Raw genomic sequence first — 23,132 nt, 5'->3', positions numbered from 1 at the left:
GTGGAGGATTTTAAGTAAGGCATATTTAGGCTGGAACGACTTGCTTCCCCAGGTCAAGACCGTGAAAAACCCGCAAAAACTGTGGCATCTCGAGCCTACAGCAGGAAGGGCTACCCATTTAGGTGAGATGCAAGCGAACATCGGGACATGTGTCCAGGCGTCCGAGGTACCCATGTGGGATGCTATTGGCTGAACCAGATCAGCCAATTCGACCGTGAGAAAGATAAGAAGGAAGAAAAGAATGAAATAAAGAGGAAGAGAACTGGGGGCCCCGGGTCCCCAGGTGTGGGAGTGCTGGGAGCTGGCCAGGCCAGCTGTCCCAGGCATGAGCTTAACAGAGAATGCAAGCCGTAATGAATGCCAGTGAAGGGGCGAAGAAGTCCCCCCCCCCAGCCTAAAAACAGCAGGAAAAACGGTCAATCCCGGGTTAAAAGGCTCAGTTAAACTGGCTGGAGTGGGGAAACTCACGATTAGAAGCCGGTGTTATTTGTAGGAGTCATGGACAGGCAGACGGGACACGTGGGTTGGTGTGGAGAAAGCCCTCGGTTCCGATTCAATCCCGGAAATTGGAGCTCAGAGTTCCGGATGAAACCTGAAGCTGGGACCCTGGCTGGGGGAATCTCTCGAGTCTGCGGCACCAATATTGTTCTTAATGATGTTGGGGTGCCTCGAGCGGCCTGTGAGCCAGGCAGAGGCTGCTGCCAGAGCAGTACAGGTTCCCCAGGCAAGCGGCTGAGCTGGTCTTGCCATGCGGCCCGGGAGAGTCAGGCGGGCAGGTGTGGTGGATAATAGTAAATAGACGTAAGGCTAGACATAGAGGTAAACATTTATTAATTAAAGGAGAGAAAGAAAGGCAGAAATAGAAAAGAGAACAAAGAGAAGAAAACACGTGTGCACACGCCAGGAGAGAGGGACAGAAGAGAAAGAGTTAAGATGGTGACGAGGGAGGTAAGCAGTAGCTGGGAGTGGGCGTGGTTAGCCACAAAGGAATAACAAGTATAATAGTGTCTGTATAGGATTTTGGAGACTGCAAAATGCCAGCATTAAAGTTCTTCATATTCAAGGCTCTTGGCACTTCTGGCATTCCAGAACCCTGAAGGGGCCCTAACTCGGTTGTTTTGACAGAGCTTGAAATAAATGGGATTGGAGGGCTGCTTATGAACCTAGAGAAGTAATTCTCTGATTGTAACTTTTCTGATGTTATCGTTTCCGAATCTCTCTTCTGGCACACCCGTCCTTGGTTCAAATCCATTTCCAATACTTTAGGAGATTCTCTTTTGATTCCTACAGATTTTCCAGCCTGAAGCCTTTGCTTGTGAGTTAATACTGGAGGTTCCTCAAGTGGAGATGTTTGCTGTAAGATTAATTCTGTAAAATTCTCTTGAATATTTGCCCTTCGAGTTTGTTCTATAGGTTTTATCTTGTCTTGAAGATGTGGTCTTGAGAGTAAATTCAAAGAATCCTTTACTTTAATTCTTGATCTTGTGGCAACTCCTATTGGTTCTACAGCCTGGGGACTTGGTCCTGGTGCCAGTTCTTCAGATTTCACAATCAGAAGCAGTGGCTTGGGACGCAATATAGTTTTTATCACTTGAAAGCCTGATAATTCTATCATTTCTAAAATCTGATGTGTTGGCTCTGCGATTAATTTCTTAAATTGCACATTTTGTAGCCAAAGTCTTGGAGCAAACTCTGAAACTATCACATCACACAGTTTGGGAGTCAAATCAACATATTTTGACCCTTGAGAGGTCGGTTCCGGTATCATCACTGACTCTATAACTTGAAGTGGTGGTCCAGGAATCACTGTCACAGATTCAGAAACTTGAGGAACTTGAAACTGTGTCTTTGCAGATTCTGTCACTTGATCGAGTGGCTTTGGGCTGATCCTTAGAAAGTTTATCATTTGATCCAGTGATTCTATTGGAGTTACACTTGCTTTTCCAATGCTTGCATTCTGGGGCTTTGTTAGACTCCTTACTACCTCTTCTGTCTGACATTCCTCAAATGCCAGCTCAACAGAGGCTGTATTTCCCACAACTTGATTGGTTGGCTGGGCGGTCAACTCTGAGAATTCTTCCCTTTGCAGCCATAGCTTAGATTCGGGAATCTGAGGTCCTGGTGTTATCCCTGGAGCAGAATCTGGAACATGGTAGAATGGCCTTGGTGGCGGTACTACAGATTGTTCCCTTGGGGATCTTTTCTCAGAGCTCAGCATCACAGGTGCTAAGCCTTGAGGATATGGCCTTGGAGATTTTTCTGCGCATTCAGTCTCTATATTTACTGGCATTGAAGTCACTCTAAGAAATTCTTTTCCTTGTTGCCTTGCCTTACAAGTTAGCACCGTCATTTCTGTGACATGATTCTTGAGGTCGGGGGTCATTCTCTTAGATCCTGTGGCTGGTTGAGTCTGTAACTGCTTGAAATCTTTCGATTGAGGCCACGAACGAGAAAGAAACTCCAGAGTTTCTAGGCTCTGGTAGTTTTTTTGTGGAGTCAGTTCTGAGAAGTTTGAATCTTGATCACTTAGTGTTGGAGTCAGATCAACAAATTCTGGTACTTGAAGCCCTAGCGGCTGAGGCATCCCTGATGATTCTGTGACTTTATCCGTTGGCTTGGGGACTTGGTACCTTATCTTCGTGTTCATCTCCGCATAGTCCACCAGGTGGTGTGCTGGTCTACATGTCGCCTTAGAGGGTTCTGTGATTTGATCATTTGTTTGGGGAATTTGGTTCCCAAATGTCACATTTTGAAGGAATGGACTTAGTGATAAGCCCACAGAGTTTCCACTTTGTGGCAGGGACACTGATGATAATTTCACAAGTTTTACACTTTGTCCCCTTGGCTCTGATGCTTTCATACATTGCGGCTGCGATTCTGGAATTAAATTTGAAAATTTGACACTTGTCAGGGCTGGTCCTGCCAAGGACTTCCTGGTGGACTCTGGTGTTACTACCATTGGCGTCTCATCTAAAACAATCTGTTGGCAATTCATACTTTGCTGTTGGGATCCTAGCCTCAGCTGCGTGGGTTTTGTATCTTGAAGACACGGCTCTGGAGCAAAGAAAGACTGAGCATATTGAGACCTGTGGCACGGAGCAAACTCTGAAGAGTTCCCACTCTGAGACTGTGACCCTGGCTTCACATGCATAGCTCTAACTGTTTGAAAACAAGGTCCTGGTGAAAATTCCTCACTTCTCAAGTCCTGCAGACCACAGTCAGGTGTCAGATTTACAGAGTTCGTACAAAGCAATGGCTGTTTGTTCAACTCTGGAAACATTCTATCTTCAGGCAGTGGTGTTGGTAAAACTTCCACAGAGTCCACACCAGTTGGCTGAGGCTTCAGAGTCAACATGGGTTGTGCGGTTTGTTGCCATGACCCAAACTGCTTCTTCGAAAGTGGGATATCTTGAAACTTTGCCCCTACCATTAAGTTAGATGGCTTCACACCTTGAAAAGGGGGTCCAGGGTTCAATAGAACAGATCTTGGACACTGAGATTCTGATCCAGGGGCCCATTCAAAGGACTTCATGTTTTGCAACCGTGGCCCTGAACCAAGCTTCACTAAATTTATGGGTTGTAATTTTAATCCTGAATTCAATTCAGAAAAATTCACACATTGTTCCTGTGGCCCAGGGTTGTATTCTACAGGTGCTATACCTGCAATATTTGACCCTGGAGTTAATTCAAGCTTTAAATCTTGCAAGTGCTGTCCTGGGTTAACTGTTACAGGCATCTCTCTTTGAATTCCTGTCAACTCAGAAAACTTCATACCTGGAAGTTTAGGAGCTTCTAAATGTGGCCCAGGGTTGTATCCCATAGAATCTGCAGACTGTGATTCTTGTCTTCGAGTACATGCAGAAAAATTCACATTTTGCAAATGTGTTTGGACACTGCACCAAACAGGATTTACACACATAATTTGTGGTGCTGGAAATGTTGTACCAGAATGCATACCTTGAAAAAGTGTTCCAAGATTATTACTATTAGAATGTTCACACTGAGGGTTTTGCCCTGGAGTGCATGCAGAAGAATTCACACCTTGCAAATGTGCTTTAGGATTGCACTCAGTGGAATTCATACATGGAGGACTTGGCTCCGGGGTGCATACGGAAGAATTTACACATGGAGGACTTGACACTGAAGTACATGCAGAAGAATTTACATCTTGCACATTTGGCTCATGATTGTTCCCAGTAGAATCCACACATTGCAATTTTGGTCCCAAAATATACACAGAATTCATTCCATTAAAATGTGGCCCAAGGTTGCACTCAGAATTTATACATCGAGGGTCTGGCTCTGGAATGCATGCAGAGAAATTTGTGTTTTGCAAATATGGCCCAGGTTTATATCCACTGGAATTTGTATACTGAGAATTTGCATTGGGAGTACATGTAGAATTCACATCTTCCAAATGTGATCCAAGGCAGAATTCCTTAGATGTTATGCCTTGAAGGTCTAGATCAGGGTGCAACTTAGACGATTGTACATTTTGTGTTCCCGTCTTGGATGTCATGATATTTTTACAGTGAATCTGTGGCCCTGGACTCGAGTCACAGAATGTCCTACCTTGCAATCGAGACTCATGTTTGAATTCCAGAGATGACTCATCTGGCAGCTTGGACTCTGTGCACACCTCAGGAACTTTTATCTCTTGCAACTGTTGCTCTGAAGTGAATTCCGTAGACTTCAGGTCTTGAAGCTTTGTACATACTTCTGATGACTTGATATGTTGCAAATGTGGCTCATGACTGAAGACTACCGGTTTTATACTTTGAAGCTATTGCTTTTGATTTAATTTGTGAAACTTCCCGTCTTGCTTCAGGTTTCTGGCACTGAGTTCAGAAGGTACCACACAATAGATTGTTGAGTCCGAGTCCTGCTCAGCGAATCCCACAACCTGCAATTCTGCACCATGATTGATCCCCATATCCTTCACTGCTTGGACATTTGTAGGCTCGGGTTGCACGGCTTTAACTTTGATCCAGGCTTGACTGCCTCAGGTTCCATACCTTGAAGATATAATTCTGGGGTTAACATGGATCCTTTCCCGTCCTGGAACTGAGGGGTTTTCAGCTGCAAAATCTTCCTGTCAAGTGCCTTGCAGAAAGTCCGCCTAGGAGATTTTACATCCTCCCACAGTGACTGGGCCTCAAAGCCCATGGGTTTCTCTCCTTGAAGCATGTCCTCTGAAAATACTTCATAAGTCTTCATACCCTGCAAGTATGGGTGAGAACTGACCTCTGTAGGTCCTGCATCTTCATGCTTTATCCCCAGAACTGACTTAGATTTCTCATCTTGTAACTGAGGGCCCGAGTTTAACTCCACAGAGTCCCCACTTGGAGACTTTGACTCCACTGTCAAAGATTCCATACCTTGGAGCTTTTTCCCATGAACCAACTCAGACGGCTTTTTATTTTGTGGCTGTGGTCCTGAATTAAGGTCCATTGCTTTTACATCTTGGGATTTTATATGTGTTGCCAGCTCGGAAGATTTTATACTTGCAACGTGATGTTCCATAGAGTTTACACCTTGAAGTTTCATACCCAAGATCTGTTCAGGATATTTCAAATCTTGTAAAGGGGGCACTAAGTCCAGCTCTATTGATTTTGTGCCCAAAAACATCTTCCTTGGGGTGAAATCAGGTTTCTTACCTTGTAACTTTGAAGTAGGTTTGCTTTCTACCAGTCGCACGCCATGAACCCTCTTCTCTGTAAGGACTTCAGATGGCATACCTTGTAATTGTGGTCCAGGAGTGAAGCCCATAGCTTTGACATCTTGGACCTTTATACCCATGATTGTCCTTGAAGATTTCAGATCTTGTAACTGTGGGCCTGATTCACAGTCTTCCATCTCCATTTCTTGGGACTTTGTCCTCAGAACTGAATTGAATTTTGTACCTTGCCACTGTGACCTATGTTTACAGTCTAGCTGGACACTTTGATTGGCAAATGGCTTACCTTGACTTGACGTGATACATTTCATATTGTGGGACTCTGTTTCAGGTGTCAAGTCAGAACATTCTGCACTTTGCCACTGGGGCCCAGAGTTGATCTCAGATTGAGGTTGTGTTCCTGGGGGTGACCCTAAGAGTTTCACTTCTTGTGGTTGCATTCCAGGGTTCAATCCAGGACAGCCTGTGCCTTCTAAGTGAAACCTGGGTTTGGATGGGAATTTTATATTGTTAATCTTTGACCTTAAGTGTACGTCACATCCTTTCATACTTCTAAACTGGAGCTCCGATTTAAAATCAATAGTTTTGAACCCATGAGACTGTTGTTCCGGGGTTGACCCTGAAGGTTGTTTACTTTGTAACTCCGGCCCTGTAGTAGTTAACTCACTAGAACTCTTCACGTTTCTTAGTTGTGTCAAAGGGTTTAACTCTTTTGCCGTGACATCTTCAGATTGTAACCTAAGATTCAGCATAGATTTCTTAGCTTTATAGTCAGACACTGGGATCCACTGAACAGATTTCGTATTTTCAAGCTGTAATCCACGGTGTAATGCCACACTTTTTACACCCTCAGCCTGTGGCTCTGATCCGTGGTGTAATGCCATACTTTTCACACACTCAGACTGTGGCTCTGAGTTTTCCCCTTCTTGTAACTCTGGTTCCGGGGACGCCTCGGGGGTTTTTATGTGCTGTACTTTTGGCTCAGTGTTAAAATCCACAGATTTATTCCCTGGAAGTTCTGGCCCTACAGTCGTTTCAGGTGGTTTCACACCTCCCAACTGTATGGATGGTTTCTGTTCTGTAGATTTGACGCCTTGAGATTGTGACCCACGATTTAACCCTAAACACTTCACACCATGGAACTCAGGTCCTGGTATCCACTGAATGGATCTAACACTTCCAACTGGTGGATCTTGGTTTTGAGGCTGTGGTTCTGAAGTGGATGTGACATTTTCTCCTTTCTGTAACTCTGGTTCTGGGGACAATTCAGGTGTCTTCATATGGTGTATTTGTGATTCAAGGTTAAAACCCACAGATTTTTCTCCTTGAAGTTTTGGCCTTACAGTCGTCTCTGATGGCTTCACACCTCCCAACTGTATGGATGGTTTCCGTCCTGTGGGTTTGACACCTTGAGATTGTAACCCATGATTTAATCCTAAAAACTTTACACTGTGGAACTCAGGTCCTGGTATCCACTGGACGGATCTTACACTTCCAGCTGGTGGATCTTTGTTTTGATCCACAGTTTTGATTCCTTGAGGTTGTGGCTCTGATGTTAAGTCAAAAGTTTTTGTTTTCTGAAGCCCTAGTGCTAACGGAGAGGTTTTTACTTGCTGTGACTGTGGCTCAAGATGAAACCCTACAGATTTTTCTTCTTGAATTATTTTAGACCTGACAGTCAATTTAGGGGGCCTCACACCCCTCCATTGTGTAGACGGCTTCAATTTTGTAGGGCTGGCACTTTGAGATTGCAACCTAAAGTCTGGCCCTACCCATTTCTCACTTTGAAACTTAGATATTGGTATCCATCGGACGGATTTTGTACTTCCAATCTGTGGCTCTGTGAGCACCATGGTTTTCACATCTTGAAATGGTGGCTCTAACGTTGGCTCCGAGACTTTCACCTGGTGCCCCTGTGGCCCTGGAGTCACCTGGCACGGTTTCATACTTGGCACCTGTGATTCATCTTGGACCTCTTCAGGTTTTACACTGTGAACAACTGGTTCAGGAGTCAATTCAAATGATGGTATATCTTTAAATTGTACTTTAGATTTGATCTCTTTGGGTTTTTTACCTGCAGGTTTGGCTTCTTGACCTGACATCATGGACAACACATCTTCTGACTGAAAATGTTTGCTCAGCTGGTCTAAAATCCCACCTTTCCGCTCGGGTGATCTTACAGTTATCTGGTCATCCTGTCCAGGCTTGGGAGTTAAATCTGTGGGTGCCATTCCTCGACACGGTTGTGTTGAGATTAAATACACAATTTTTTCTCCTGGGATTCCTTGTGTTTTGGCTATATTCACAGGTTTTAGACTTTGTGGCTTCAAATATGAGATAATCACATGTTTCCTATCCTGCATTTGTGACTGTGAAGTCAGTTCTTTGGGTTTTATACCTTGTAGTTGAGGCCCTTGCAACACCTCCATAAACTCATCTTGAAACCGTACCCCTGGTACAAAAGTCACAGGACCCTCTTCTTGCTTCTTGGGTTCAAGTTTCAAACCCATGGCCTTTACATCTTGAACATGTGTGTCATGGGCCAGTCCCACAGTCTTCAAATCTTGAATTGGAACGGTAGAAGTCAGAACATCTGGCTGCGCTGGCAGTGGGGTCAGATTTTGAGTTTGGATCAAAGCCCTAGGTTCTGTAACATGTGGCTGTCCTGGTGGAAGTATCTGCATGGAATCCATAGTTTGCTGTGCCACTGGAGTTGCTTTTGTATAATCAATGGCTTTAGGAAGTTCACTCGAGCTAATTTCCAATATATTTTCATGCGTTGGACCAGGAGTAATCCCAATGTGTTTTGTGGCTTGATTCTGTGACCCCAAGGTCATGTTCGGTGTTCCCATGACTTTATGTTGAGGCTGGGAAATCACTTCCACAGTTCCCAGAACTGATTGCTGTAGCCCTAGACTCCTATCTCCTGGTCTCATGGCTTGGTGGCCATGCAATCTATCCACCTTCGCCGATTCCATAACTTGGCATTCTGGCTTTGGGGCTATTCCTGCTGGTTCTAAGACATGTGGGTGTAATTCATTCACCATCCCCATGGAATCCATGATGTGAAGCAAGGTCACAGGAGTTACCTTCATATTATCTGTGACTTGACTCAGTCTTGAGGCCATACTCTTTGATTCTGTAGCTGGATGCGGAAGACTTTTTCCTATTTTTGGTTCAATTACTTGATCTGATGGCCCAGGATTTATACTCGCTGTTTCTACTTTATTTGATGGCTGCAGGGGAAACCCCATGTCGTCTCTCACCTGTGCGTGTGATTCTGGGATCATTCCCATCAAGTCCATAACCTGAAGCAATGCCTCTGGAGTGACCTTTACACTGTCCATGGCTGAGCATGGTACCTGGGCTGTCAGTTCCACTTCAGTTACTTGTGCCCTTTGTAGCTGAATCCTTTGAAGACCTAGGACCCTCTGATCTATATTCAGCTCTAACACATGCTTTGGATCCTTTTTCAGTACAGTGTTTTCTTCCTGAACTATGTTAATGGGAGATGGAGTGCCCATTGATATAACTAAAGGGTTGTATCTAAGAACCTGGCGGTCATTCTCAGCCTGTAACTGCTTGTTTGAAGTAAGCGGCTGTGCCACTTCTGTCCTGCTTAATTCAGAATTCACCCCAATGTTCACACGGACATGAAACGATGGAACATCTGGAGATCGGTTGGTATTTTGCTCAGCACTCTGAGGGATGAGTTTAGGTAACTGAGTTTTGGGGAGCCCTTGTTCAGGGACTCCTTGTACATCCATCAAATTATTGAGTATTTCCCAGGATTTCTTCACGGGCAGAGGCACCACTTGTGCCCGCAAAGTAGAAACCTTCTGAGATATGTGTTTTTCCAGTTCTCCTCTGACTAAAGGAGAGAGCTGAAAAGTAGGCAGGGATGAGCCCTGGCTTCTGGGAGTGGACGTGGACAGTTCCTTTCGGGAGAAAGCAGGTAAACTATGGCTCCGGAATTTCCACGTTGTTCCTTCAGGAAAGATTGGAAGATAAGACAGGTTCGAGCTGTCGTTGGATGATACAGAGGACATACTGGAGTCAGAAGAACTGTTTCCCATCTTACAGTAGCAAGAAGGTGGGATAGCCTCCCGGCCCACAATGTCAGAGACGGAGGAGGGAGATAAATCTTGGGACTCTTGCAAACTCATTTCCATAAATGTTGACCTGACAAAAAGAAATGTTTTCATTTTCTTTGGAATCAGTAGGCACAAAATCAGTAAAAAGAGAGAGAGTGGTTGTTTCAATTCCAAAACACTTTTGGTCTAACACTTTGGTTGCGTTTACAAACATCAGTTGTTTGTGTAAAGAATCCCTCCACCAAGAGCAAAATGTGTGAGTTAGTCAGTAAAGTACATGCTATTCAAAGAGAGAAGCTGAGTTCCATCCCCAGGACCCACATGAAAATAAAGGAACATAGTGCCCCAGTGCTGGGGAAGCAGAGAAAGGTGGGTCCCCTGGGGCTCACTGGACAGCCAAGGCTAATTAGTGAGTCCGAGTGAGAGGACTCTCAAAAATAACTCTTTTTTATCTCAAAAATCCAGGTGGATGGCTCCGCAGAAATGACACCCAAGTTTTGCAGACACGCAGACACACACACACACGCACACACACAACCTGTGCTTGCCATTAAGCCAGAAGACCTGTGTTCGATCCCTAAGAACTGCATATTAGGAGGAAAGCACTGACTCCTGTGGCTTGTCTGCTGACCACCATGTACGTGATGTGGTACACATGTGCACACATGCACAAAAAATACACACACACACACACACATATGTACATACACTGTGGGGCCTAGAGAGATGTCTCAGCAGTTAAGAGTAGCGTCTGCTCTTCTAGAGGACCCAAGTTTGCTTACCAACACCCACATGGTAGTCTACAAACATTTGTAACTCCAGTGCCAGGGGATCCAATGCCCTCTTCTGGCCTCTGTGGGCATCAGGCATGCATGTGGTGCACAAACACACATGCAAGTAAAATACCCATATAAGACATGGAATAAATAAAGCTCAAAATATTGTTCTCCATTGCTCAAACTCACTTTTCTTTTACCTCCCTCCTTTTACTCCCTCTCTCTCCCCTACTGAGAAACTCTGTTTCCTGACCTTGCATTTTCCAGCTGTTGGAAAATCCGTTGAAGACTCCTGTCTATTGACCAGAATACATAGTCCTGGGTCCAACCCATAGGAAGTCCTGAAATACTGAGCACAAAAGGAGATGTCAGTGGAATTGAAGTGATATTAATAAAGTACCAATAAGCCAGCCAATAAGAATAGGAAGTTAATTTAGGAAGGAGGCAATTGCTATCACAGTAAACAAAGTAAAAGTCCCAGGATTTTACATATAACATTTACGGTTAAGGTGGTGTCGCAGCTAGGATTTCCACTGTTGTGCTGAAACACGGTGACCAGAAACTTAGGGGGACAGGGTTTGCTTCAGCTTACAGTTCTCAGGTTACACTCCATTGCTGAGGGAAGTCATGGTAGGATCTCAGGGCAAGATGGATCCAGGAGGCAGCAGCTAATGCAAAGGCCATGGAGGAACCCTGCTTACTGCCTTGCTTTCATGGCTTGCTCACCCTGCCTTCTTGGACCACTACCAGTCCATGGGTGGCATCACTCACAGTGAGCTGGACCTTCCCATATCAATCATCAATTAAGAAAATGTAGCTGGGCATGGTGGCACACACCTGTAATCCCAGCACTTTGGAGGCAGAGGTGGGTAGATCTCTGAGTTCAAGGCCAGTCTGGTCTACAGAGTGAGTTTAGGACAGTCAGGGCTACACAGAGAAACCCTGTCTCGAAAAACCAAAATAAAATTAAATTAAATTAAAAATTAAAAAAATCGCAGCACAGGCTTGTCCACAGGGCAATCTAGACAGGTCAATCTTTTCCAAAATGATGCCAGTTTGTACCATGTTGACATGAAACCAGCCATCATAGTATTTGTCATAGGACAGTCTGAAGACACACTCTGCTTACCATGTTAGATGAGCTTCAATGATATTTATCATTCTCGCTTTTTCCCTCTGTGAAACTGTAACAGGAGTAAAGAGACCGTGAGCACAGTGACTACTGACATCATCTAACAATTAGGGGAGCAAAGATGAAGTCACATCATGAAGCTGATGAGTGGTACAGCCCAACCATCAAACTTTGTTTTGTAAGCAAACTATACTGTCTTCATCGTGTACTAGAAGTGACCCCAGAACGCAGCAGTGGGGGACATGGAGATCCCGATACATCTTTTCCTCTAAAGATGTCTACCCCACATCCACATCCGTGGTAGCGGAATAAAGGTGATGGATCGCCCTCACCAAACTCTTGGTAGTTAATCTTTGCCCATTCTCCTTTCCCATATTTTGGGCTTCCCATGAAAATATATGGGACAGAGAAGCATGAGGAAAGCAAACAATGGAGAAATTATGGAGCTGTTTGCATGACTTTGGAAGTGAAGATGTCAGAAAGATGGGGGTACTCTTCAGGACACCCTCTTTTTCAACTTTCTTCCACCCGCTGTTAAAGACTAGAGTCCGAAAACATGGCCCACAGATCAGTCACCAGCCTTGAGCTGATCAGCAAGGGAGAGAATCATTCTGACCTGTGAGTTTCTGGATTTGTTTTGGATCATATTGCTTGGCAATCTAGAGAAACACACAAAAAGAAACAAAGTCAGGTTTATGCTCTAGATTGGGGGTTTATGGACAAAACATCTTACCTTATCTATGGGATACTGACACATTTTATATCAGGTATCAACACGGTTGTCATCTGTAACCATATTATTAGTTACCTTCTCATCTTAATTATGTGTGAATAATTTATTAAATATACTAAGAGACCAGCAAGATGGCCCTGTAGGCACAGGTGTTTGACACCAAGCCTAATGATCTGAGTTCCATCTCTGGAGCCCACAACGTAAAAGAAGAAAAGCAATTTTCACAAGTCATCTTCACCTCCACATGCATGCCATGGGCATTTGTACATGGATGTACACACATACAAATTAGTCCTAGATTATTGTGTGTAGTACTGAGACTCTAGAGATAAATATGAGTCCTGTATTCTAGAGACTTGCATTCATAAGGAAAATAGCTAACTAAATAGGTAAGATGCCATATGGGAGCCAGCAAAATGACTCAGTGGCTAAAGATACCTGTGGCCAAGCCTTGGCAACCTATGTTCAATCCCTATGACCGGTATGGTATATGTAAAGAACTGACTCTTTCAGGTTGTCCTCTACTTCCACACTCCCCTGGCCCCATGCCCTATGCACACATGCACACATGCACACACACACACACACACACACACACACACACACAAATATAATTTTCATTTTGTTTTGTTTTTGTTTTTCGAGACAGGGTTTCTCTGAGCAACCTGGCTGTCCTGGAACTCGCAAGGGTCTAACTTCGGCCTACTGAGTGCTTACAAATGTAATTTTTAAAACATGGGGTACCTCACTCAGGATAGTGTTTTATAATTCCATCAATTTGTATGCAAAATTCAAGATGTCATTATTTTTTACTGCTGAATAGTACTCTAATGTGTAAATATGCCACATTTTCTTTATCCATTCTTCAGATGTGGGCCATCTAGGTTGCTTCCAGATTCTGGCTATTACAAATAATGCTGCTATGAACATAGTTGAACAAATGCCCTTGAAGTATGATTGAGCATCTTTATGAGGTAACCCAGTCCCAAAAAGATGAATATGGTATGGACTCACTCATAAGCAAATACTAGCTATAAAGAAAGGACACTGAGCCTATAATTCATGATCCTAGTAATAAAAGTGAACTCTAAGAAAAACATATACAGATCCACCTGGAAAGTCAAAATAGACAAGATCACCTGACAAAATTGGGAGCACAGGGTGGGGGAGAAGGAAGGGTAGAAGGGGAAAGTTAGGGGAGAAGGGGAGGGGTGAGAAGAACTTGAGGGAATGGGATAGTTGAGGTGGAGGAAGGACTAAGATGTGAGCAAGGAAAGAGATAGCTTGATTGAGGGAGCCATTGTGGGGTTAGCAAGAAACATGGCTCTAGATATAGGAATTTACAAGGATGACCCCAGCTAAGACCCTAAGCAGTAGAGGAGAGGGAGCACCAATCTTAATTTACCCTGTAATCAGACTGATGAATGTCTTAAATATCACCATAGAACCTTCATCCAGCAACTGATGGAAACAGAGGCAGAGACCCACATCGAAGCACTGGACTGAGCTCCCAAGGTCCAGTGAAGAGTGGGAGGAATGAGAATATGAGCAAAGAGGTCAAGACCATGATGGATACACCCACTGAAACAGTCTACCTGAGCTAATGGGAGCTCACCAACTCCAGTCGGACTGGGAAGGAACAAGCATAGGATCAAACTAGTCCCTCTGAATGTGGATGACAGTTGTATGGCTGGGGCAGACTGTGGGGCCACTGGCAGAGGCACCAGGATTTATCCCTACTGCATGTAATGGCTTTTTGGGAACCTACTCTCTTTGGATGGATACCTTGCTCAACCCAGTTATAGTAGGGAGGACCATGGACCTTCCCCAAAGCAATGTGCCTTACCCTCTCTGAGGAAGGATGGGGTAGGGTGGGAAATCTGCTTTGAAGCATTCTGTCCTTGGACTTAATGACTAGGAACTTGTGAGAACTGAGAAGCACTGATGTGTAAGTGCTGCGACGGCAGACGCTGAATAACAGCTGAATTAAGTACATTCAAAACTGCTGGAAGCGGAAGAGAAAGAATCCCTATACTTGCCCCTGAATTAAAGAACTGTCATAGCCACGTGAATAGTGGGGTGAAGAGCTGGTGTGTTTTCAGAAATATCGAGCATCAGAAAACAGCAGAATAAATTATTCAATGTGCTAAAAGAAAACAACTACCCATCTAGACTTACACTTCGCAAAACTACTTAAAAATGTAAGATAGGGCAGAGAAATTGCTATCGAACATAAACATAGTACACCTAACTGGGTAGGCAAGAGCTTACAGAATGATGATGAATATAAATATTTGGAATTTATTCAAACAATGTATGAATGTTTAATGTGACAGAGACGCTTACACATCAGTGTTTACCGCAGCATCATTCATAATAACTAAGTTATGGAGCCATATGTGTGCAGCTGCAGAGGAATGGGTGTTAAATATGTCTGTATACACAATGGATTTTTTTCTGTCATGAAGAAGTTACATAGTGTTCAGGGAAAGGGATACAATTGGGGCTCGTCTGAAGTCAGCTAAGCCAGAAGGACCAACACCATATGATCTTTCTCATTTGTAGTTCCTAGATTTTATATAGACACATAAAATCACAGGCGTAAACATGCCGTTAAAGCAGAAATGAAATTACCTGCAAGAGTAAATGAAACCAATGGGGAGGCAGTGAAGACGAGTGGGGAGGAAAGGAGGATTATACTCAATGTTCCACACTTACTCTGTGAAATTATTCTTATTGAACAGCACCATACACAATAGAGATACACAGTGAAAATGATTTTTTAAATAATGCATAGCTATTTAAACATAACACAATGATCAATACATTACACCATACTAACAACATAAGTGGGAAACTGTCATGGTCATCTCAATGGTGCAGAAAAATAAAAACAAGCATCTACTTGTGTTTTCTTAAGACATTTAAAAAATTAGAAATACCAGGGAGCTTTCCCCAACATACACTGGGTCCAATGCTATCCCACAACTTAATATGTAGAAACACTAACCCACAAGGTAATAGTGTTAGTAGGTGGGGTCTTTGGGAGGTAGCTTCGTCATGAGATAGAAATCTACAAAACATTGTTGTAGAAAGTAAATAGTAATTAAGACATTCTTTGTTCATGATTGGAAGGTTTGATGCTGAAATGACATTACCAACACAATCTATAGATTCTGTAAGGATACTACATAATTCCTATCCAAACTCCTTTTTTGTATAAATGATAACTCTGTCCTAAAAATCCCTGTGAAATTACAAAGGTCCCTTAGGAGCCAAAACAATCTTGAAAAAAAAAACAGTAGGAAGGACCATATTTTCTGATTTTAAAACTTTGTACAGAGCTGGGCAGTGGTGGCATTAACCTTTAATCTCAACACTTGGGAGGCAGAGGCAGGCACATCTCTGAGTTCAAGACCAGCCTGGTCTACAGAATGAGCTTCAGGACAGCAGGGCTACACAGGGAAACCCTGTCTTGAGAAACAAAACAAAACAAAGAAATGAAAAACTGTGTACAAAACTACAGTACTCAAAAATAGTTGTGGTTTAAGAATCTAATATTAAAAATCAGCTGGTTCTCAATACAGGCTCCATGACCATTCAATGAAAACAAAATAATCTTCAACAAATGATGCTGGGACAACTGGATAACCACATGGAAAGGAATGAAGGTGGGCCTTTACCTCATATCCTATTTAAAAACGAAGTTGAGATGTAGTAAAAGCCTAAATGTAAGAGCTACTTAAGTCATGAAACTCTTTACAAATAGAAAAGGAAGAACTGGGCTTGGGAAGACGGTTCAGCAGTCACAGCGCAGCTCTTGCAGAGGACCCAGGTTTGATTCCTAGCACACATAGCAAATGCTCACAATTGCCTGTAGCTCCAGCTCCAGGGGGATCCAGCACCTCTGGCTTCTGCTGGTACCTGTGCTCATGTTCAGACTCACAATTATATAAACACAATTTTGTACACACACACACACACACACACTTTCAAAAATGATAATGATAAATCTTTTTTATCGCTTTTTGAGACAGTGTTTCTCTGTGTAGCTTTGGACCTGTCCTGGAACTCACTGTAGACCAGGCTGGCCTCAGACTCACAGAGTTCCACCTGTCTCTGCCTCCCGAGTGCTGGGATTAAAGGTGTGCACCACCACCGCCCGAATGATAATAATAAATCGAAGCAAAAGAAAGGAGTGTAATGGTTAATTCTTATGTCGACTTGGCTAGGCTATGGAGCCCAGTTGTTTGGTCATGTATTATTAGTCTAGAACACTTCTTTGACAGTAATTTTACATATGATTAACATTTAGAATACACTTTGGAGCAGATTGCTTTCCATACTGCAAGTGGGCATCACCCAATCAGCTGAAGGCTTTAAGAACAGATACCAGGCTGGCCTCAGACTCACAGAGATCCACCTGCCTCTGCCTCCCGAGTGCTGGGATTAAAGACGTGCGTCACTGCGGCACAGCTGAGAGCCAATTTCTTCATTTTAGTCACTATTCCTTTGGGGAGTGTGTGTGTATGTGTGTGTGGGTGTGTGTGTGTGTGCGTGCGCGCATGCGCACGCACACACGCACATATGTGTGATAAAGAACAATCTGGTCTTTGTTCCAGATTCTTAGTACGAACTCCCAAAACCCCTGTAACTCCATGAGCGTTGAGGGTGTCTGTTCCATTATTGAGATGGAAATGTGGACTTGCTTCTGTTTTAATTGAGGAAGCTGGAACAATCACCATTCTAAAATCTAAGACCTGACCACTCAATATATTTATGCAAAGTTGCATAAGTACCAAACAAAATATTAGAAAACTGAATCTAATAAATCTAATTAAAGTATTGGAGCCAACATTACAAATGAATTATACATTTCCTAGGAATTCACAGTTGATTTATTATCTTACATTCTCATGCAATTCGGTACATTGATTGAACAAACAAGAAAAAATATGACCATCTAAATAGAGGCAGGAAATATACTTACTACTTAGCACCCAGGACAAAGAGATTAAATTGAAAATTTTAGAACATTTTTTAAAAAATTAACACCAATTCTTGCTAAAATTTCCTTGATTTGCTAAATAATATTTGAAAAACTACAGAAAACATTATACATAACTGGTGAATTATTGAAAATGTTCCTTGACTTAATAAAAGACAGATGCCCACAACACACTGATCCTGAATATTGTACTGAAGTCATATTCATAAATGAAGGCAAGGAGAACAAAGTCATAAATAAGAACTGGAAAATAAGTAATAAAACTGTTGTTATTTACACATAACATGATTTAGAGAATATTCCTACAGGAGAATAGATTCAAAGTGGTAAACTTAGCAGGCTCCTCTAAGCAGATCCTTCTGGAAAGATGTTGTATTTGGGGGCTTCAGCATCATTTATACAATGGTATTTACAAGGGGCAGCGGTGGCACATATCTTTAATGCAAGCTCTCAGGAAACAGGAGAAGGTGGATCTCTGTGAACAGGCCAGCCTGGTCTACAGAGTGACAAAGTGAGTTCCAGGGCAGCCTGGGCTACACTGAGAAACGCTGTCTTAACCCCCTCCCCTGAAAGAAGAAGAAAGAAAGAAAGAAAGAAAGAAAGAAAGAAAGAAAGAAAGAGAGAGAGAGAGAGAGAGAGGGAGGGAGGGAGGGAGAGAGAGAGAGAGAGAGAGAGAGAGAGAGAGAGAGAGAAAGAAAGAAAGAAAGAAGGAAAGAAAGGAGGGTGGGAGGGAGGGAAGGAGGGAGGGAGGGAGGAAGGGAGGGAACATTATTTACAGTATTAAACCAGTATACCAGGCCTGAGGATGTACTTCAGTGGTAGACTGCTTGCCTAGCTCACCAGACCCCGAATTTGATTCCTAGCACCAAAAATACATAAAAAGATAGATATAGGTGATGGAAGATGATAGATAGATAGATAGATAGATAGATAGATAGATAGATAGATAGATAGATGATAGATAGATAGATAGATGATAGATAGATAGATAGATAGATAGATAGATAGATAGATAGATAGATAGATAGATAAAATGCCATACCAGAGCAGACAATATGTGCCTCCTGATGATTATCATGACCTATTAAGTATGTCCTCTCTTCTCAACAGAAAACAGATTCCTCCTGGTTCTAGTTTATGTTGAGTTGCAAAAAATAGAATATTTGTCATCAGCTCATCTTTGAAGGAAAGGGTTTAGTTGGTTTCATGGTTCCAGAAGTCTAAGAGCCTAGTGCTACCATGTCCTTAGCTTTGCCTGACGTCTTTGTACAGCTTCAACTCACAGCAGAAGTGGAGGAGCTGGGGCTGCATGCGGAAAACAAAAGGGTTCCGACTCCTGTGGTGGCTAACCCAGTCCTCAGAGAGTAAGGGGTCATGCCTGGGAGACCTTACTCAGTCTGCAAAGTACGGCAGGAATTCCTCCTGAAGGTCAGCTAACCCAGTCCTTGGAGAGTAAGGAGCCCCACCTGGGAGACCTTACCCAGTCTGCAAAGAAGGGTGTGAATCCCTCCTGAAGGTCACACTTTGCAACCCTCTTCCCCTGGAAAATGCATATATTTCTACATGAGTTTTGGAAAAATCCCAACTCACAGAAAGTACAAGAGGCAGCAAAATTTATCAAATCACAACATGGAGGGTTTTTTTAAAAAAACAATTTTTCCTAGTTCAAAAATATTTTATGGCAGGCGGTGGTGGTGGTGCACGCCTTTAATCCCAGCACTTGGGAGGCAGAGGCAGGCAGATTATTGTGAATTCAAGGCCAGCCTGCTCTACAAGAGCTAGTTCCAGGACAGGCTCCAAAGTCACAGAGAAACCCTGTCTCAAAAAAACCAAAAAAATATTTTATACATGCATACAATAAACTATAATGATACCCACCCCTCCCCACTCCAACTTCCCCCACATACCCCACAATATATTCAACTCCCAGCCTCATGTTTGCCTTTTTTTTTTATAACCCACTAAATCCAATTAACATCGTCCTTATGTGCACGGCTACACAGCATGGGTATTTGATCAACAAAATGTTGACTGTAAAATCTAGAGAAATGTCCCTTTTATCCAATACTTAAATAACATTATTAAAGAAAAGAGAGACTTTGTAGATTAGAATAAAGAAGCATTCTGGCAAGAAACCTGGCTCTAGAGAAATTCCCAGGAATCCACAAGGATGACCCCATCTAAGACCCTAAGCAATAGTGGAGAGGGGGCCTCAACTGGTCTTGTCCTGTAGTCAGATTGATGACTATCTTAAATATCACCTCAGTACCTTCATCCAGCAATTGATGGAAGCAGAAGCAGAGACCCACAGCGGAGCACTGGGCTGAGCTCCCAAAGTCCAGTTGAAGGGTAGGAGGAGTGAGAATATGAGCAGAGAGATCAAGACCATGATGGGTTTACCCACTGAAACAGCTTGCCTGAGCTAATGGGAACCCACAAACTCTGACCTGACAGTGAGGGAACCAGCATAGGACCTAACTAGGCCCTCTGAATGTGGGTAACAGTTGTATGACTGGGGCAGACTGTGGGGCCACTGGCAGTGAGACCAGGATTTATTCCTACTGCTTATACTGGCTTTTTGGAACCCCTTTCTCTTTGGAGGGATACCTTGCTCAGCCTAGATATAGTGGGGAGGGCCTTGGTCCTGACTCAAAGCAGTGTGCTAGACTTTGTGGACTCCTCTCTGAGGAGTGGATGTGGGAAGGTGGAGGGAAAGGGAGGAGGGAAGCGGGTGAGAACTGGGATTGTTATGTAAAATGAGAAATAAAAGTTTTTACTAAATAAATAAATAAATAGAAATATACTGTTTGCCAGGCAGTGTTGACATGCACCTTTAATCCCAGCACTTGAGAGAGAGGCAGGCAGATTTCTGTGAGTTCGAGGCCAGCCTGATCTACAGAAATATCTCCAGGACATCCAGGATTACACAGACAAACTGTGTCTTGAAAAACCAAAAGAAAAAAAAATACTAAAACAGACAAACAAAACAAAACAAAAAAAAAAGGAAAAAATGCACCAGAAATGTAAAATCATTGCTTTGCCTGGAAGGAGCACAGACCTGAATTTGATCCTCACTAACATACACACAGACACCCAATACTCACACGCTCACACACACTCACACACTCACGTCCACACACACTCACACACAAATTCACACAAACAAAAGCGCACAAATGACTTGAATAGGCAGTTTACAAAGAAGAATTTCCAAACAACTAATAAACCTGAGACGTTGCTCAATGTCATTTATTGGGGGGCAGGGTGCGGGGTGCACGTGAAACCACAGTGAGATGCCACACACTCACTGGAACGACTCAATAAAGAGGTGGGCGTGCCAAGTCTGGGCAAGATGGCAGGACTGTGGGAGAGCCAGCCACTCATGGTCTGCTCAAAGGACCGAAGACTCAGAAGAGACGTGATCTACTGATGTTTCAAACACGTGAACCATGTACTCAGACAACCCCTCTCCCACTGGAAATAGAAACTCCCCAACCAAGCAACACTTGCCATTCACTTCCTGAGACCTTCTTTGTTTTGTCATATGGTTATAAATCTTTCTCTGTAAGACAAGCTCTCTCTACCGTCTGCCTCCCATCCATGCAATGGACAATATCCACACCACTCTTACTTACCACATTCTTTTCCATAACTTCCCCAGAGTTAAGTCATATGAATGTTCCATTTCAGCTGGAAGTCCTAGACAGCACTTCCTCTGTATATAGTAATTCTTCCTCAGTGTCTATTTGATAATAGATCCTAAAGCTACTGAAGCTACTTCTTTCTTCTTCTTCTTCTCCTTCTCCTCCTTTTGTCTTCTTCTTCTTTTTCTTCTCCTTCTCCTCCTTTTTGTCTTCTTCTTCTTCCTCTTCCTCTTCCTCCTTCTTTCTCTTCTCCCTCCCCTCCTCCTTTTTCCCCCTCCTCCCCTCCTCCTCCCCCTCCCCCATCTCCTCCTTGCCCCTTCCTCCTCCTTTTCCTCCTTCTTCTCTTCCCCCTCCCCTCCTCCTTTCCCCCTCCATCTCCTCCTCTTTCCCCCCTCCTCCTCCCCCTTCCCTTCTCCTCCTTCTCCTCCTCCTCCTCTTCTTCTTCTTCGTTCTCTTCCCCCTCCCCCTCCTCCTTTTACCCTCCATCTCCTCCTCTTTTCCCGCTCATCCTCCCCTTCTCCTCCGCCCCACCCCACCCCCTCCTCCTCCTCTTCTCCTCCTCCTCCTCTTCTTCTTTTTCTTCTTCTTCTTCTTTCTCTTCCCCCTCTCCCTCCTCCTCTTTTTCCCCCTCCCTCTCCTCCTTTTCCCCCCTCCTCCTCCCCCTCCTCCTCCCTCCCACCCCCTCCTCTTCCATCTCACCCCCTACTCCTCCATCCCACCCCCTCCTCCCTCCACCCCCTCCTCCTCCTCCTCCTCCACCTCCTCCTCCTCCTCCTCCTCCTCCTCCTCCTCCTCCTCCTCCTCCTCCTCCTCCTCCTCCTCCTCCTCTTCTTCTTCTTCTTCTTCTTCTTCTTCTTCTTCTTCTTCTTCTTCTTCTTTATTTTTGAGACAGACTCTTTCTGCTTAGTCCTGGCTGTCCTGGAACTCACTGTGTAGACCAAGCTGGTCTTGAAATCAGAGATCCTCCTGCCTCTCCCTCCCAAGTTGGGATTAAAGGTATGCACCACCAAACCCATCCTAAGGCTTCTTGAAGTGAATTAAGAGAAAGACAAGGTGGGTAGTGGTGGCTCATGCCTTTAGTCCCAGCACTTGGGAGGCAGAGGCAAAAGAATCTCTGTGAGTTCAAGGCCAACCTGGTCTACAGGAATCAGGAGAGCCAGGGCTACACAGAGAAACCTGTCTAGAAAAACCAAAAAAAAAAAAAAAAAAAAAAAAAAAAGGAAGCATCTATCAGTTCTGTCTCAACTCCCCTCTGCCCTCCATCCAGGTCCTCCTATGGTCCAGAGGACAGGCATTTAGACAAACCTATAGCCGTCAGCATGAAGAGAAGTGACCCGAGAAAGAGTGGTTTTCACGTACCTGTGTCTTGGCTGCCACCTGAACCTGGTATGCGCCACAGACTAAAACACCAAGTAACATTAGACTGAGATACACTGGCAGTGGAGCAGCGAGGCCCCACATTAGCGCCATTCCTCAAGCCTATGACCTCTCAGCTACAGTTCCTGCCTTTATACTGAGAGTCCATGACATCACAATAGACACTGACAGGGAAAGCCAGTCTGGGGGCGCACTCAGGTACCAGCTGCTGCCCTTCCCTGTGTCTGCCTGTGGCTCTGAGAGCTCTGGTATCTAAAGCCCAGGAAAGAATCTGTGAATCTCCTAGGGTTCAGCTAGACAGACTTGTCATTAAGGGGGGCGTGATGAGGCAGACTTTCAAAGGTCTTCCCAAATGACTTGTTCTGACTCACATTTTCTTTGGAGCCGGTCACTGGTCACTGTCAAGTTTGGACTGGGTCTATGGCCACAACTTGCAACTGCAGGTTAGAACACAGAACCAGGTGGAATCTAAGAGAGCTGGGATAGATCAAGTGGAATCCCTCAGGGACCTAGAGGTGCTTGGTTTTCTAGGTTTACAAGTCTCCATATTTCCTAGTTGCTGTTGCCCTGACACACATCACACTGAGCAGTGGCCTTAAGAGAGGACCGACGGTCTCATTGCCCAGTTCGGTCAGTACGCCACCCATCACTCCATCTTCCCTAGAGTCAATGCAGTGCAAACAATATTGAT

At 43.9% G+C, this 23,132-nt stretch overlaps 1 protein-coding gene across 1 annotated transcript; it reads right to left on the bottom strand.

Annotated features, from left to right (window-relative positions):
- Positions 1–814: 814 nt before the first annotated feature.
- Positions 815–22,534, bottom strand: LOC148121949 (uncharacterized). The gene is made up of 5 exons (XM_087907498.1): positions 22,424–22,534; positions 12,296–12,338; positions 11,677–11,731; positions 10,801–10,896; positions 815–9,859 (listed from the first exon to the last, which is right to left on the bottom strand). Exons 1-5 carry the CDS (start codon positions 22,532–22,534, stop codon positions 4,939–4,941), a joined length of 5,226 nt encoding a protein of 1,741 aa, XP_087763624.1. The 3' UTR covers positions 815–4,938.
- Between the last annotated feature and the right edge of the window lie 598 nt (positions 22,535–23,132).

This window comes from Myodes glareolus, chromosome 6 (assembly GCF_982192425.1).
Source record: "Myodes glareolus chromosome 6, mMyoGla1.1, whole genome shotgun sequence".
Lineage (NCBI taxonomy): Eukaryota > Metazoa > Chordata > Mammalia > Rodentia > Cricetidae > Myodes > Myodes glareolus.
The sequence above is the reverse complement of the archived record's forward strand: the minus strand, read 5'-3'. Positions and strand labels throughout refer to the sequence as shown.

Coding starts and splice junctions, on each gene's coding strand:
- LOC148121949 (XM_087907498.1), bottom strand. CDS start 22,534: ATGGCGCTAATGTGGGGCCTCGCTGCTCCACTGCCAGTGTATCTCAGT. Junction 11,732..12,295: donor ACAAATCCAGAAACTCACAG/GTCAGAATGATT, acceptor CTCCTGTTACAG/TTTCACAGAGGGAAAAAGCG. Junction 10,897..11,676: donor ATTGAAGCTCATCTAACATG/GTAAGCAGAGTG, acceptor TTTTGTGCTCAG/TATTTCAGGACTTCCTATGG.